General features: G+C 41.1%; 1 protein-coding gene across 1 annotated transcript; it reads right to left on the minus strand.

Annotated features, from left to right (window-relative positions):
* Positions 1-453: 453 nt before the first annotated feature.
* On the minus strand, positions 454-11,142 carry MINAR2 (membrane integral NOTCH2 associated receptor 2). Its single transcript, XM_010167592.2, is given in 4 exon segments — positions 454-633; positions 1,449-1,694; positions 9,047-9,429; positions 11,085-11,142. Coding segments are annotated over 4 exon segments (867 nt in total).
* Between the last annotated feature and the right edge of the window lie 2,774 nt (positions 11,143-13,916).

Consider the following 13,916-nt stretch of genomic DNA (forward strand, 5'->3'; position numbering starts at 1 on the left):
TAGTGTCAAGGTATAAACAGCTTGCAGCACAGAGCATTTTCAGAAAGGAAATAAATAATTTATATCTCTATTCACTCACTTTTTATTTTGGTCAATTACCTCATATTTTCGTTCTCCTAAATTATTCTGAGGTGTATGAACTTAATTGTCTGAGTGCTCTTAACATTTAATTTTAGTCCTTTCATTTACAAAGATCTTTTTTCACAGCATGGCTATATACTTTTAGTCTTTTCAAGTGTATTCTAATTCAAGTTTATAGTCTTCTGCCATGCTCAGAGTATTTGTCTATTTTCAGGATCAATTCCTTATGCTGCACAGGAACATTGCAAAATAGTGATGTCAAACAAATTGTATGTGTGGCAAAAAAAAATGGAATTCAAATAAAACAAGGGAGGGGAATAGCTTAATAAAAATATTTATTGAAAAAATTCCCATCAACATCATTTGGCTGTACTAAGTAAGCAAAATGCTGAGAGTGACTATGGTAATCAGGATGCAAACAGCTAGTACCAGGAACAGGATGATTCGGCAACATGTGGAATGCTTTTTTTCTCTCTCTTTCTTTTTTAACAAGGTATCATACCCAGGAGTATAAATATCTCCCATCCAGAACTGTAGATCATTAGGATTTTCCTAAAAGAAAAATCAGAAAATGAACTCAGTTCCTCTCTCTTGCACATAAAGTTATTGGAACATAGCCAGAAGTATTTTGGCTATCATCAGATGGTGATTAATGAATTTAAGGCATCACAACACAAACACAAGAAACTTTCACTTGAACATAGGTTGAGCTACTTGCCAGATGCTGAAAATGTTCCACTGGGGAAAATTAAAACCGCACTTTTCAGCCAGGAACCAAATGTAGGACACTAGTCATTGAAATGTGGTTAAAAAACCCAGAAGAAACCATGTTGTCTTCTCAAGAAGAGATGTCAGTGTATAAACACAGATCTGAATCCCTTTCCAAAAAACAGAACAGCAGAAAAATATTCACAAAAACATCCCTAAAAGTGGTTTGTGCCACAGGCAGCCAGGGTCCCACATAGTGTGGATGAGGCTGAGAAAATTAATGTTATCTGATAACAGAATAATGTTATGAACAGTTATTAAAGAGGGTATATAGTAATTAAGTGCCTCATTTATAGTTCTCCCCTGTATAAAATGGGGAAGCTGAGTTGCGCGGTGTTGCAGTTTAAGACTTTTTCTAGTCACAGGGGTCGTGCTCTGCAGAGCTGAAAGTCTAACTACTAGAATCTAACCAGATAAGTAGACTTCTTTTCCTGATCAGACTCATGTTACTGTCATGTCTGTACCAGAAATTACATCCGCATTTCATTCCGGAATCCCATCAAAAGATCCAGGCGGGCTGCACAGAGGTTCATGCACACACCACACAGCTTGTAGCAATTCACTTTGCCCAAATGCAGTGCAACAGCATGTTACAATACCTTTACGTGGCTGGCCAAGTTAGAGTGCAGTGAGTGTCTGTCATAGTCTTGCACAGTCCAGGAAGGGGTCTTTTTCTTCTCCTCCCAGTCATCGTCCATCTGGATATCACTATACAAGGGGTTGGTTTTGATTGTGGATTTCAGGGTGATGGGTGTAATGTGTTTCTCGAGAGCTTTCCCTATCATTTCTTGACTGACCCCATTTGAGTCTAAGCCCGGCAGCTCAGTGACAATTCTCTTTTCTCTCTGTAAGGCACAAGTTAGATCAGAAGTTGGCTTTCATCTTCATTCACCTACTATATCAGCCTCCTTCCAGAATTATAATTTGTATTACAACAGAATCATTTTTATAATTACACCTGCAACAATTTTTCTCATTCTAACAAACACCTATTCTGTAGTAAGGGAGCCTGACTGTTCACTCTGGGCAGATTTCTTCCTTCTGGGGAAAGCACGTGGGTACAATCTGAGCATTAAACTCTTTTGCAAATGAAAACTGACATTTCATGCCTGCTGAAAGAAAGCCTCTGCTTTAGCAAAACTGTGCTATGGAGCACTGCAGTAGAAGACACAGTTCTGATTAAGGCCACAGGTGTACAATGCAGAAGCAGAGCTGTAAAGACAAAGCAGAGGGAAGCACAGGGGTAATGGTGTGTAAATGACCGCCTTGACTGGAGCTGCACCTCTGATGGCACAGGTGTGAACTCTCCAGTTTAACCTGTTCAACAGTTTGGTTCATCATGACCTTCTGTCCCCAAGACTTTGAATTAATCTGTCACTGATCTGCAGTTCCATTGGTGCATCCATTGGTCTCTTCCTGAGAGACCTGCTTCTGGCAGAGCCCTTGCCTCACACTAACACCTCTCCCATGTCTCAGGACCACTTCCACAGAACCATCACTACAAATTCAACTTTCCTCATTAGCAAAGACCACTTCCCCATTAGCACCTTTGACCTTAGGAACTTTAAGTTGAGACAAGGGGAGACTTGGCCTGACCCAATGGCCCTGTGGCAGGCATGCTGGGAGGGGGGCATACCGCAGCCCTCTCCCTCCCTCAGAAATCACAAAGGTGTGGGTAGTACCCACTGCCAGATGCCCATAAAGTAAGTGCACATCATAAACAGTTGATGAAGAGGCTGAGAAACTTCCTTCCATGAAAGGATGTCTTTCCCTGGGTATTTCACTTATCTTTTGATTTCCAGCTGTTAAGGTGCCATGGGCTGGATGGACTTCAGCAGCCAAAGGGCTTGCTGCTGCTAGGGGCACATCCTGCTTCTCCTTCCACCCTTCTGGTGGGAGCCCAGGGGATCCCACCTCCTCTCACACAGTGTCTCTTGGAGCTGCTCAGATCCCACATCAGCCAGGCTGATAGCAAACTGTTAGCTTCTTCTACTTGAGTGGTTTTCTGTTCCCTCCATGAGCTGGTGAATCCACTATCAGTGGAAGCCAGCTGCTACACATCATCACTTCCTTTATGCCTCAGTGCCTATGCACACGCATAGACGTGTGTGGGTTGGTCTGAGGCAGGCAGGTGTAGAAGGAAGCAGGAGGACTGGTTTCCTTCCAAAAGGAAAGGTAGAGAAGAGAAAACCTTCTTCTTTGTCTAAGAAACCCTAGGAGAAACCATCATGCTGGCATTCTTATCACTGAATTGTGTACAACTGACTAAGCATGTTTTTCATCAGCAATTAACATTAGTAGGTGGGTGGATCCTCAGTGCCCTCGCAGTCCCTCTTTTAGTTCATCATTTCCATATGTCTTTCCTTAGCCTTGACATATCCCCTGACAATACTACTCTTTGCATTGCAGTTACAGCTGGTACTGAAGCCCTCTGGGTTGTACTGAACAGATTTCAGCTGAGCTGGTGTTTTTAACTGTTGTTTCTTTCTGAATGCTCCTTTTTTTTTTTTTTTTTAATTTGTCATTGACCTTAATGGTGCTTCCCTCAGGCTTGCTAGATAGTTGAACTCAGAGAACATTTTGTTGAAGAATGCGAACTGTATCACCAGGGGATGCTTAGACTCCCTAGGCTAAAATGTTGTGAAAAGAATGCAACTTGACAGTAATTTCTAAAGCTGTTTTAAATAAAATGCTCCAAAACTTGGAATAGATGGCATGGTGCAAAATTTGTTCATAAAGAGGGTGGTTTGTGGCAAAAATTTTTACCCCTTCCATCTGGCGTACCTTCCTTTTCATGGGCATAAGAATAGGAGAATGTGGTAGCCTAGAGCAGAGCTAGAGAGAGAATAGGATGGAAGGGGCAACAGGGTTTTACCATGAGAAATGGACCTGAATTTGGGGTAGGAGATAGTTTGCAGAAGTTTCAGAGAGCAGACTTTGAAATGCCAGGCTAATTGGGAGAATACACTTGAGTGCAGGCAAACATTTGGTTGTGAAACTCCAGCAGTAGATCTGTCCTAGAGACTAGTTGGGGAAAAGGAAGGACAGAAGCCTGAAGCACATACTAGGGAAAAAAAAAAAAAAAAAAAAAAAAAAAAGTTTAGGTCTAAGAAATGATACAGAGAAATATGAAGAAGACTGCATGAAACATATGCATCTATAGAAGTAGAGAAACAGAAGGATATTAGATAACAAAAAAATGCCTGCTAATGATAGTTCTAGCAAAAATGATGGTTTTTTTTCTTTTAAGATTCAAAACATCTCCCAACATTTTCCACAGACTTCTATATTTTGATTCTGATTCATGAAGCAATGTTCAAAGAAAGAGAAATGTATTGTAAATCTGGTTATCCATATACATTGCAGAATTTATATGATATACACTGTGTCTAAGAAGCCAGTGTGAATGAGGGTGGAACAGAGCAAATCAGAGGCAATTTATGTTACTATTTACTGAATGGAAGGAGGAACAGCAAATGCTCAAAGAAGCAATAGTTACGAAGAACTCTGAGAAACTGTAGCTGAAATGTGTCGACAAAATACTCATTTAACAAGATGCAAAATGCTCAACTCTGCAAAGACATTACTGCGCTTGATCTACATACAGCTCATGAGCAAGAAAGCTATTAAAGTCTGTAACTCTCGTTTCACTGAGAACAGTTTGTCCCTCTTTGACAGACCCAGAGAGCTGGCACGTACAAAAAGAGGATTCTGTGAAAAGCCTGAAGATCTATAGAGCATCAATGTTAGTTCCATCCCTGGGTCAAGATGCGCTTTCTCCACAGGTTTTCCTTGCTGATTATTTCATAATGCAAATTATGTGTATAGATATTTTACAATTTATATAATTAAAAATTATAAATTAACCTATATTGCTAGGAAACATTTTAATCTCATTTTTATCTTGAATTCATCTTTTTGTTATCATTGTTGTCATTGTTGATAGCACTGAAACAACCTCAGGGTCTAACCGTTCTCTCCTCTTACTGTGGTATAAGACATCAAGCTAATCACCCACCAAAGCCAGGACATCAACAGTGAAGGCTAGGCCTTGGCGTCAAGCACATCTGTCTGTCAGAAGAGATCAAAGAGATGCCTAAAAGATTAAGGAAATTTACTTCCTGCAAGTCAAATTTTTCTTTACTCCCCCCTCTAAAGACCTAGTTCCTCTTGTCCCAGGACCAGCCAGGGTCTCCAGCTGCAGCCAGGGGAGATACTCAACGAAATTGACAAATGCTCTCACTGGGCAACTACACCTATGAGTTTTAGCCAGGGGAGTCTTTAAGAAACTTAGGGCCACCAGATATTGCAGGATTTGTTTTGTAACAACCTAATGAAAGTGGGTAGCAAGGTGTTTATTATATTTGCATATCACTTGTTTAAGACTATTACCCTCTGCTGTGCAAAAGCCTTGTAACACAACCCTGGAGGACTCTCCAAGCACTTGGAAAGACATTTTTCTGATGTAGAGACCTGTTTCTAAGACATACAAAAGGTCTGACAGACAAAAAGCTGCTAGGTAGTAACCCAAGAATCCCTGTCATAGTTGTATAGCTATTGCTAGGCGTTTGGTCAATTAAAAAATCTCATTTATCAAGATAAATAATTATTAGCTCTTTAGAAGTTCCTGAAGAAATCTGATCTCATAGGGGATGCTGTGGAAAAGCAATCAGGGAGGCAAGGAGTAACCAAGGGTCAGTAAGCAGATCTGAAAGACAGTAGGGCAGGATTCCTGAGGATGCAAGTTTTCTTATTGAAGGAACCAAAGAGAATCAGAATTGCTTGTCAGAGACATAAGGCAGCATAATCACAGAATCACAGAATATTAGGGATTGGAAGGGACCTTGAAAGATCATCTAGTCCAATCCCCCTGCTGGAGCAGGAACACCTAGATGAGATAAGGTACTACAGACCAACCTGGGAGGACACCTAACATGGATAGGAAGGAGATCAGTAGGTGTTTATAAACACTTAAGCCGAAGTGAAAGGAATATTTAGAGAAAAGTAGGCATTCATATGGACTATTGTAATCGTGCAGCACTGAGAGTACTTCTGTCCTCATAGTGGATTGTTTACTTAAAGAAAGCTGTTTTATCTGTCATTGGTAATGGAGTTCTACAGGGTTGTGAGTGCATTATATAAAAACTTCTGTATGGTGTCAGACCAAAGCTCCTGCCAACCTTGCAGCTGGCTCTGATTGTGGCCAGTTGCAGACGTCTAGGGAAGAATAAGGGAAAAAAAAGTAGAAGTATGTAACACATGTATAAGCCAGAGGACAAACAAATGACTGTAACCCAGCATCTAATTTATAGGTAGAAAAAATCTCTCGCCCTGGTACACCGAGAAACTAGCAAAGGCAGGACACAGACATTAGCTCAGATAAAGACACCAGAAGAGGTTAGGAGTGCAGTTAGCATAACTGTAATGCCTGCAGGCTAAAATCTATTCAGAGTTATGAATTCCTAAGCAAGAGCAGCATGACAAGAAGTAGCACAGTGCTTAAAGACCAAATGTTTTCTGCTGTCTTACAGAAATAGGGAAAAAGGGGAAATACAAGCAGGAAAGAGAATTATGAGAACTTCAGAAAATGAACCAGTAAACTATGGGGGAGATATGCACCCTGGCTACCAGAGGCAGATACAGGGGATCAATCATCTGGTGTATGCTGAGCACTAAAACATGCTGTGGGGCAGAGAGTCCAGTGGGACAGGTAATTTTCAGGGTAATCAGAAGGTGGTCAGTAGCTAGTCATGTGCAGGAGAAGCAGTCTGTTCTTTTTATGCTCTTTTTCACAAGGAAGGACCAAGATTCCTGGACTGCTTTATGGTTTGTTTTATGTAAAGTAGACAATGAAAATATATGCTAAGAAGGGAAGCTTAGCAGTTCAGTTTGCCTGGTACAGAAGAGGAAAGTAAGGAGAAAGAGAAGCAATTTTTTGGTCAGCAACAGGGATTGTTTTTATGTCAAGCTGATTTTTATAATGGAAATAAACTTAAAAACTTACAGTTGGAGAAAACACCTAAGTGCTTAAGTGCACTTGAACTTAAGTGATCTCCTATGAAGGTCTGGAAAAGGCCACAAACATACCACTGAGAAGTCACTTTACACAGGGAGCTCTGAGTAGCAATACTTTCTTAAAAGAAAATGAATTTCTGAAGAGGGAATTTAGGCTACTCTCAAGGTTTAATGACCCTAGGAGTCTGTAGGTCATGCACATATGTTCTGAAATGAATTCTCCTCCCTCCACCCACCCCCCTTTCCGTTTCTGAATTAACTAACCCTTAACCCTGTTAGCTCTCTCATCTTACAGCAAAACATATTATTCCTGCGCCATTAGTTCTCTACTGTGCCATCATGTTTATTCTAACGTCTGGAACTCATCAGTTCTTTTCCCTTTATTTGATTGTCAGCAAAAGAGAAAAAAGTAGGTGAGCTCATAACAGAGGGAGAATAAGGCACAATGAATTTTATCTGGACAGCTTGAACTCACTAATGACTACACTTAAAAGTATAGGTTGTGCCCTAGGTTTAACATTCATAAAACATACTGCATAGCAAACTGCATTTCTGGAGACATGGTGAACACAGACATTTCCTTTGTAATGGCCATTCTAAGGCTGGGAACAGAGTTTCAAGAAAACCCTCTTGCTGTTGGCAAAGGGCAGAGCACAAGTCGCAAAAGCACAGGGCTCCCCATGTATTTTTAATCCTCCCGCAGCTCTGCAGCCCTGGCTCAGTGACAATGCGTCCTGTCAAACGACAATGGGGAGAAGGAACCCTGCTGCAGAGGAGGCTCTGTGTGTGGCTGCCTCCCTCCTGCACAAAAGAGGGGCTTAGGTGGGGTAGGGAGTGAGGCCAGCATTGCACCATACCCCATTGTTTGGGATCCCGCAGGCTCCTTCCCTTGGTTAGGGCTCTTTGCATGGGAGATGACAGGCAACCATGTCCCCCCGCCCCCGCAGCTCCCCTTGGGGAATCTCCAGCAAAGATTATACAATACGAGAAGAGGCAGCTGGAGGGATTGGGCTAGGCAGAGGGAAGGGTATCTGGGGTGGGGAAGAGGCTAGGGAAAGTAAGGGGGTGTCATAGAAGCGGGTGTCAGGAGAGAGAGGATTTTTGTATGTGGATGACTGGAAGGGGCTCTCGGAGGCAGCAGAGGGGTTTGCAGAGCTGATGGGGAGAAACATCTGAGAGGAGAGAAGTACAACTGCAAGTAGCTGTGGGAAACTTTAGCCATTGTTCTCTTCCCCTCCTCTGCCCCTGGCTGATGTTTTTTTTGCTCCCACTCTTCATTCCCCTGGGGAACTGGACCCCTACTCTAAGGATCCGCAGGATCCAGACCCTTCTGCACCCCCTTTCCCAACTGCTCCATCCCTTGACAAGAACCAGACCTTGAAGCTTTTGCTCATGCTAGGGGTGGGGAAAGGTGAGGGGCTCCCCAGGCAGCAGGCAAGCAGTGCTGTGGAGCAGCAAGTGGGGCCCAGAGGGGTGTGAGCTGATGCAGCTGTACTGCTGCTGATCCAGACATGAACTTCTTCGCTGGCTCCAGGGCCTCTGCTAGGCAGTACACATTCGCATTCTTACCAAGAAACTGCTGCTACCTCTATATATTAACCTGGTCTAACACAGCCAGTATGTTTCACACTTTGAACAGCTGTCTGTCAGGATAACGGTAAGGTCAAAGGAGAATGAGAAGAACAGAGCAAAATAAAAAGGAAGCTATAATAAACTATGTAGACATATATAAGCTTGTGAGACACTAGCAACAATCTCTAATGTTCTCTCTAATGTGCCTTTTCATTGAGTTCCAGGGATATGACCCGGCTTTCAGGTATAAGTCTGAGTTTTTTTCCAATTTCTTCAGAAAGTGCATCCCATTTGACCTGTTAGTACAATTAAAAGGCATTTGACGTCAGTAGTCTTTCTGGGAAATGCTATGAAAATCTTACAATGAGCAGTAGAAAGTCTAATGTACTGAAATAAAGTCAGCGGACCACCCTGAAGAGAATAACTCTTCTCTTGGAGCTTGATCCTCACTAAAGTCAATGGGAAAAATTATAGGGATAGTAGCAATGCAGATTCAGACATGCTGGAAGTTGAATCCACAGCTGAAGTCTCAACCTCATGTCACTTGTCTCCTGATCACAAAAATGAGGTAGAAAAAGCAGGAAAAATGTCCGTCTCTTTTAGACCTTACCTGTAAATAGACCCTGTTGTGCCACCGCTGCACTCCAGGTAAAGCTGCTTCTGGGAATTTTGCTAGGTTGGCTTGTAGAAAGGTCGAGTTTTTCACTAAAGACTTCACCTCCAGTTGCAGGAATTTGTCGGGATGGTTGTTGTTTGGCAAAACAGAGAAGTCCATGTTTCAGTCCTGTGGAGTAATAACAAAACCAGCCCCAGCTTCTGCTTCCTGGCTGTGCATGCTCCTTCTATTATTAATGACGTGAAGAAGGATACGACAGTTTCCTGAAACTGTATCTGACCCCTGTTTGGTGTCAGGCTCACTTATATCATCTACCAATGATAAAAGATTGTTTAGAAGCAGCAGAGCAGACAGGACATGTTTCTGTAAGTGCCTAGCTTAAGTTTTCAAGTTCAAGGTCTATTTTGATAGATACATGTGTGCTTATTAAAGCTAACAGAGTACCAGTGAGTAGATGCATGAGACACTTAAATGCATACCAGCACTTCCTCAAGTGACCTGCCAAAAATGTCAAGCTTACAATACTTCAAAGTAAGCTTTTTTCTCCAGAAAATTAGAAGCAGCTTCAAGTGCAAAGCAAGTTCTCCTTTTCTCTGTCAGTACTAAGAGGCTCCATTGTGCTGTGTGAGTCGGTACCACTTACCACAATGGCTATGACATGTATTTCTTTAGGTTCAGGGATTTCTTTCACAGTAAATTCTCCTTGACCCCGGGAAATATTAGATTGTTTCAAGTAATTGATAACAGAAGTTTTCAGGGATTGATTCTGCTCCTGTTCAAGTGACTGGAAAAAACTCTTACTGACTTGAATGGTGTACACTCAGTCCCTTCAGTTTTATTATTTTATTTTGAGATTTGATATTTTCATCATTATTTTATAAGTCCTAATTTCTTTTGACTTTCAGTGAATGAAAATCCTCTTCTCGTCATGGTCATTACTAACAAACAGCAAATGTAGTCTCCTCATTTTTATCTTCACCTTCTTTTTCAAACCTTTCTGTTTTTCTAAGGCATGTTTAATTTTTGATGTCACTGCCACAGAAGATAGGTTTTTGAGAGTACATTGTTTGAAATCCAGGAAAATCTATTTTGGATCAAATTAGCACTGAGAATTAGGGTATCACAAAAATTTTAACTTTGTACTTAGTCCAGAAAATCAGACCAATCTATTTTCCTTACAGAAGACTGCTGAAATTTAAAAATAAAATAAAACCAGTAAACTATATTTTTAAATATTACTAATGTGAGATCCTAATGTAATAAATGAATATTTGGCTACACATATGGGTTAAAACTCTTATCTACTTAGAAAGCTCATGATTTTTCCTTGCATGTATTTACTGGCAATTATTTTACAGCATAACTGTTAAAAATAATTATTCTGTCGCCTTTCAAGTAGATACTCTGATTCGAGTATTTGTGAGCAGCCACAAAAGACGTCTGAGTGGATGTGCATGCTTCTGGGGAACCTGCTGGTACATCAGAACTGTTTCTCCCCAGTGTAGTGTGAAACACTAACACAGGTGTACAGTGTGCCCTAAGGGACTACCATGAAGCTGCTGTTTCAGACCTACTGTGACACGTAGTCCTCCTTTTTCCCTGTGCAGAACTAAGACAGTAACAATTACTGTTCCAAAATACTGGGAAATATACAGCCATGCCTTCTTTCTTAAACATACACACCCTTTCCAGCATCTCTCTGAACACAGGATACTCTCCTGCTACTGCAGTATATGATGTGATGTGTGTCTGTCTGAATTTACTTACCAATGCCACTTTGTTTCATTAGACATGACATAAGCACATAAAAAAGGTCTCACAAGTATGACCCCTCCAAGCCCAGGATCTATTGCTATGTTTGAAAAAGGCAAGAAGAGATACTGCGTAGGGAGACTGGATACACCTGGCTACTTTCTGCAGTTCATTCTCCTTTTACTCCCCCAAGAAGCCACACAATTTGTTGTGCTAGTGTGTCTCCTCCCAGGCCTTTTAATTACTTATGGACTTGACGTCCATTAATTTGTCTACTTACTTCTCAAATCTTCTGATACAACTTTATTGGTAAGCAAGCTTCGGAACCTCATGACCATCTGTCTAAAGTGCTTAATTTTATGTGTTTTAAACTAATTCCTATACCAGTTTTATCAAGGGTGCCCTCTTTGTTGTACTGCAGGATTCTGAGAACAAGAGTTCCACGTGCAGCTTATCTGTCACCTTCAGGATTTTTTAAACCCTAACCATGTTCATTTTAGCCTCTTCCTCTCCAGTCTGAAATATGAATTTTTTAAGTCTCATCTCATAAGCCACGTGGTCTATTCCCTTGCTTATTTATTTGCCTTTTTAAATGTGTTACAGGGTAATGCCACTACATTGTTCAGGAGAACACAGCAACCGTACATTAATGCATTGCTCAAGCTGTGGATATAACCACAGTTCCAAAAAAAATGGGAAAAATGGGAAAAGTGATGCCTCTTCTGACAACATCTATCAGTTTTTGGCTTCCGCCCCCCGCCCCACTATTTTCATAGTATTAATAACTTCAGACCACAGTAACCAATGACACTATGATGTTTTGCTACCTCTGTGATTGCCAGTTGCAAGTTCAGTATATTGTAGGAATAATTTAGGTTATTTTCCATAGCTATACTACCTTACATTTATCCACATCAAAGTTTATTGGCTAATGTCTTGCCTAATCACTCAGTTTTGTGAGTTTCTTGCTCACAAGTGAGGCAACAGTTTGTAAACCAGAAGAGCTTAATGTCAACTGCAGAGCTGGAGATCTCAATTTTCATTCTCTTCCTCATGCCATTGATGAGAAAGTTGAGAAAACTAAATCCAGCATCATTTCTTGGGGAACCATACCACTGAGTCCTCTCCATCCTGAAAGATGACCATTTTGCTTTCAATCCTTTAACCAGCTTTCAGGCCACAAAGATTGCTCCTGTAGTCCTGTGTGAATATACTTTCTTGAATGTGGAACCTTGTCAGAGACTTCTGTGTCCACCAGATCCTCTTTGCTCAGGACATGGCTGAAGCCATGCTGACCATCTCCCAACAGACCATGATTATACAGGTGCTCAGGATTCTTTTCTTTATTGGCTATTATGGCACCAGAAAAGGAACTCAACTGTCTAGTCAGTAGTTCAAAGGAACCCTCCTTTTCCACAGGCAGGAATCATGCTGTAATCTGTCCTCTGGCAGAGTGGTTGTTTGAAACAACAGCTTACACACCAAGGCAAGAAGTCCTTTAATTTCCCAGTTGTGTTCTTCCAGGAATCTCACATGACTGCTGCCCTGGACACCTGTTAGCATCTAACATGCCTACTTGGTCTGACATTCTCAGCATGTATGGGGTAAGAAGTAAGCCCAGTGTGCACCAGCTAAGCACAAACCCTGTGCACCACTTAAATCCTACGTAATTCAACAAAACAGGATCTAAATGGGATTTAAATAGCAGAGGCCTACCCTAGCACTTGTGAGCTGGAGTGCATTTCACCTTCACTTGTCAGCTGAACTTGACTGATTTGACATTCATTAGCTGAAATTTTACATATTTATCAGGCTGGAAGGAAAAAGTCTTAATGCAGAGGGATTGTTGCTGAAAAAGAAAGACCAAATCCAACAAGTGAGCCAACTTGGATGGGAATGTCTATGAGCACAGAAGGCTTTCGCTTCCCTGAACACAGCTGGAAAGGGCTGCCTGCTGTCTCCCGGAGTGGTGGCAGGGCTCTGCAGGGCAGGCGGACGCATGCACACCCCACAGCCTGCTGGGACTCAGACCACAGACTGGGCACATACCCAAAATATTCTTACAGTTTTCTGACAAAACAGGTATTTTGGTCTGTGCTGCTTCTCTGAATGATGTCAGAGTGTATCAAAGCAGTAAAATTAGCTTGCTTTCAAATCTATGCAGAGAAGGAAGAGGCATTTTTGCTATGTAGACACAAAATTACTTCACAGTGATTTACACACATCCAACTAACAGCTCTGTACTACCAATGTTGAAGGAATCAGATTCAAAGCTATTAGCATCGTAACATCCTGATTTCAGTCATTGCATTTAAAAAGAACCTAATTTACTGTGCAACTTTCCATCCCTGGTTCCCATCCAAAAGTCTTTTCTTTTATGTTGTTGTGTAAGGGTGATGGGAGGATGATTTCAGCATAAGCCACTCATCTGTTTTCAGCGGATACAGGCAGAGTTAAAATGTACTTTTCCATTTTGAGATAAAGCCGATATTCTAGTTAGTGGAATATTCAGAAACAGCAGAGCATATGGATTCACAATTGTGCAGATGATCACTGGCTGATAAGACTGTCCTCTGGCCCCTCACCCAGAGACATCTTTCCTTTTGCTTGATTTTTAGTTGTGATTCAAGTGAGTACAGGAGTATTAGTAGGGCTGGGTTCTAAGTAAGTATGAAGAAAATTTAAAATAATGATTGTTTCTTTTGCCTATGAACTACAATAATTCTACTAGACTTTCAAATGTGCATCTGTGACATTGGGAAGTTATGCTCAAGATCAACTGAATTTTCTGTGAATTGAAACTTTTTAATGATACAAAATATAATTTCCCATTCCATGATGTCAGAGTTATTTTTCTTTTTTACTTTTTAAAACCAGAAGATATTTAATTTAAAATCATGCAGTAGCACATCATTAAAGTTGCAGTTTTTGGATGCACAGCAGTAAGATGCCAAACCAAAGATTTTGACAGTATAACTATTTGAAAGCATCTATGTTGGTTTCAACAGGAGTTAAGACTGCAGCTAAGTATTCTTCCTGGGCAGAATCACAGTCCTGATTGGGGGCCTCAGTTTATTAAATTGTGTGGATATCTATATCATATTGAACCAGC

The sequence above is a fragment of the Antrostomus carolinensis genome, unplaced genomic scaffold, assembly GCF_000700745.2.
Source record: "Antrostomus carolinensis isolate BGI_N321 unplaced genomic scaffold, ASM70074v2 scaffold10755, whole genome shotgun sequence".
Classification (NCBI taxonomy): domain Eukaryota; kingdom Metazoa; phylum Chordata; class Aves; order Caprimulgiformes; family Caprimulgidae; genus Antrostomus; species Antrostomus carolinensis.